The sequence below is a fragment of the Cynara cardunculus genome (genome assembly GCF_001531365.2).
Source record: "Cynara cardunculus var. scolymus isolate 2C chromosome LG 6, CcrdV1, whole genome shotgun sequence".
Classification (NCBI taxonomy): domain Eukaryota; kingdom Viridiplantae; phylum Streptophyta; class Magnoliopsida; order Asterales; family Asteraceae; genus Cynara; species Cynara cardunculus.
In genome coordinates, this window is record NC_037533.1 from 4,134,371 (window position 1) to 4,137,830 (window position 3,460).

The 3,460-nt window shown below is 38.5% G+C and overlaps 1 protein-coding gene across 1 annotated transcript; it reads right to left on the reverse strand.

The window, feature by feature from the left end:
• Positions 1 to 563: 563 nt before the first annotated feature.
• LOC112514783 (L-type lectin-domain containing receptor kinase S.6-like) lies at positions 564 to 2,621 on the reverse strand. Its single transcript, XM_025121385.1, has one exon. It carries the CDS (start codon positions 2,619 to 2,621, stop codon positions 564 to 566), a length of 2,058 nt encoding a protein of 685 aa, XP_024977153.1.
• Positions 2,622 to 3,460: the final 839 nt, after the last annotated feature.

Consider the following 3,460-nt stretch of genomic DNA (forward strand, 5'->3'; position numbering starts at 1 on the left):
CAATGATTCGAATTACAAAAATAATATATATCTAAAAGCAAATTAAATTTTATTTATTTTTTTGAGTTAACATTTTCATCTCATAAATATTCAATTAATACACATCAAAATTCAATATCATAATCCAAAAACAAGTTAAGTTTCATTTTAGATACAACATTATTCACATTTTAGTTTCTATTAACTTTTATTTATAATAAAACAAATTAATTATATAATTATAATTTACAATTTATAAATACAAAATAACTAAATTATAAATTTAATAAAAAAGATTATTTAGTATGTGAAACTACTAATCTGTATATAATAATAAATATAAAAGTTAAATAAAAAATATTAATATTTAATTATACAGATTTATTTTATTCACCTTTAAAATAATTTTATCTATTTTTTAATATTTTAATATTGAGTTGGAAATAAAAACACTCCGTTTTTATGTTTTGATAATCGGATTAAAGACACGTGGCCAACCTACTGAACCTTTTATTTCACTAACAATATCAATTGGGTAAAGAAATGGGTCTACAAAGCTGCGAAAACAATGAAACGGACTCCACCTAGCTAAGATGACTCCTTGGTGTTCCCCACGACGTGACGCTGTCATCTCCACCACACCCCCCCACCACCACTTCCGGCACCAACACCGACTGAATCATCACCGTCGGCTTTTCCGCCGGCAAATTCGGCACCAACCCACCTTGTAACATCTGCACCACCTCCTTCATGATGGGTCTCATCTGGTAATTTGGATGAACACAAATCAACCCAACCGTTAACATCATCTCCATATCTGTACTGTTAAACCTTCCCATCAGTCTAGGATCTGCACCACTCACCAATGTCTTCTTCCCCCACAGATCCCACACCCAATCCGTCACCACCATGCCGCCCTCATCCACCGCTGGCCGCCCTGACGCCACCTCCAGCACCACCACCCCGAAACTGTACACATCCGTTTTCACCGTCGGAACACCGGAAAACACGTATTCCGGCGCCAGATACCCGATCGCCCCCGCCTGCAAAGTAACATCCCGTGCCCTCGAGTTATGATCGTAAAGCTCACCGATCCCGGAATCGCCTAATTTCGGGGAGAAATCGGCGTCCAACATTATGTTACTGGTTTTTACGTTTCGGTGAATGATCGGTTTCTCGCATTCCTCGTGTAGATATACTAGAGCTGATGAAACTCCGAGTAGAATCTTGGATCTCGCGTCGAAACTCAGTGAGTTATTGGCGGGTGTTGGGTGGTGAAGAATCTTGTCGAGTGATCCGTTTGTGATGAACTCGTAAACCAGGATCAATTCTTTCTTTTCACAACACCATCCTTGAAGCTGGACTAGATTCCTGTGTCTTAACGAACCCGCCATTTTTACAAATTCCGTAACGAACTGACCTTCGAACGAGCTGGTTTTGTTAGCGTTGATGAACCGTTTCACCGCCACATTCCCGCACGACGGCAAACTGGCTTCGTACAGGATCGCCGACACCCCTTCGCTCACGATCTGATTCCGGCAAAACCCTTTTGTGGCTGATCGAATCTCCGATAGTTTCAGTCTTCTCGGCATTCGATTCTCTTGAAACCTGCTACTACAGATTTGGGGTTCTTCTGTGGGTTTTTTCGATGGGTTTCTTCTCTTCATGAAACACACATACAACAGTACAAGACACACAGTTAAAAGAATCAAAATCACATTGAGACCCAACAATCCAAGAGCTAATTCGAGTACCCTTTTGTCTGAATAATGATGATGATTCGATGAACCCTTTTTGTCTTCTTCATCCTTGCCGGAATCCTCTGGAAAACATATCAAACAGTTTTCCGATTTTACAGTTTCCACTTCGATATTTGGAGGCACAGATTCAGAGGTTTTTAATCGCCAGTTATCGATCAAATGAGTCGCAGATCCTCTTCCATTAGAAGCAGAAAAACCTACATACATAAACCCATTGAATCTCTTGGAAATATCCAATGGCGCCACGAGAATCGGATTTTCGGGTTTGATCTGGGTGTATCCAACCCAAATCTGGATGATCTTTTCAGAGTTTCTGTATTCAATCCAAGCAGTTATCCTTTTCCCACTCTTCAAATCTATCCCAGTCGACATTAAATCAACCGAAGCTATAGAAAAAATCGAATCCACATCGATCCCAACATGATTATCGTTGATATCACCAAGACCCTGATCAAAACTGGTATCAAATTCAACTGCCAAGAACGAAGAATCAGATAACTGATCGATGGATTTAGGTAAACCAATACACCCAACTGAATGTGGCAAAGAGTTCGAATCGGAGGTGATCAAGAACGCTACTCCTTCACCTGCGAGACAGAGAGGCGGCGGAGGGATGATGATGAAGGAGAAACGGGTGGAGAAAGAGACGGTGGAATTGAAGGAAGAATCGAGAAATCGAATTGGGTTTTTGTAAAATACTCGTCCGATATTTGAATGCTGTGCATTTGAAGTACAGTTATGGAGATTTTGAGTGAGGATAATGGAGGTGTGATTGACATCGGCGGTGCCGTAAACGGTGAAGTTTAACGGCGGTGATGAAGAAGCGATAATGGAGATGAAGGATGAGAAGCAGACCAAGAGAAAATGGAGATTAATAATCATATTTCCATGGAGTTCAACAAGAATGCAGTCGATCGATCGAGAGAGAGAAAGAGAGAGAGAATTGGTGGAGAAAGTGTGGCGGGAGAGGTTAATTTTTTTATTTGATTTTTATGCTTAATGTTCTCCATATATCAAATATATTCAATATAATTTTTAATTTTTCAGAAATATATTTTAACTTACAAGAGGTTTCTCGCTTCAAAGTTTGAACTCTAAATCACTTCATTGAAAGTATCTCGTATTTTATTTGCATTTCATCGATGTACTTGAATCTACTTCTCCTCATCTTCTTCCTACATGTGTTATGCTTCTCCCTATCTCGGCACTTCCGAGTTAAGCATATGTTCATCGAGTAGCCATCAGATAGTTATTGAAAACATCGATATAATAAATCAAGTGATTGTCAAATTGTTATCAAACACATCGAGCTTGTACAAATGCATGAAAAACAATTGGAAAAAAACCCCAAAGATTGCACCCACAATAAAGTAAGGATCTTCTTGGATTTAGAGTGGATTGAACAATATACCAAACCTATCGAACACATCGAACTCATACATATTTTTGAAATGTATAGTATATTGCTTGAAATTTAAAGTAGATCGAACATTTATCGAAGCCATCAAATATATCAAGCTCATACATATTTCTAGAAATTTATAGTATATTTGTTAGTCCCATTGTCAATGTAGAAGTATTGTAAAAAAAAAAAAGTCTTTAAGTGTCGAGTCTCTAAAAAGTTTCAATGAAAAGCTTCAGAACTTTGGTTAGCCTTTCCAGAGAACCTAGCTACCTCTCAAGTGCTTTATCTGGACTCAACACTTATCCCTTGATCGAGG

Bases quoted from the DNA above. Each gene is read 5' to 3' on its own strand.
- LOC112514783 (XM_025121385.1), bottom strand. From the start codon at position 2,621: ATGATTATTAATCTCCATTTTCTCTTGGTCTGCTTCTCATCCTTCATC.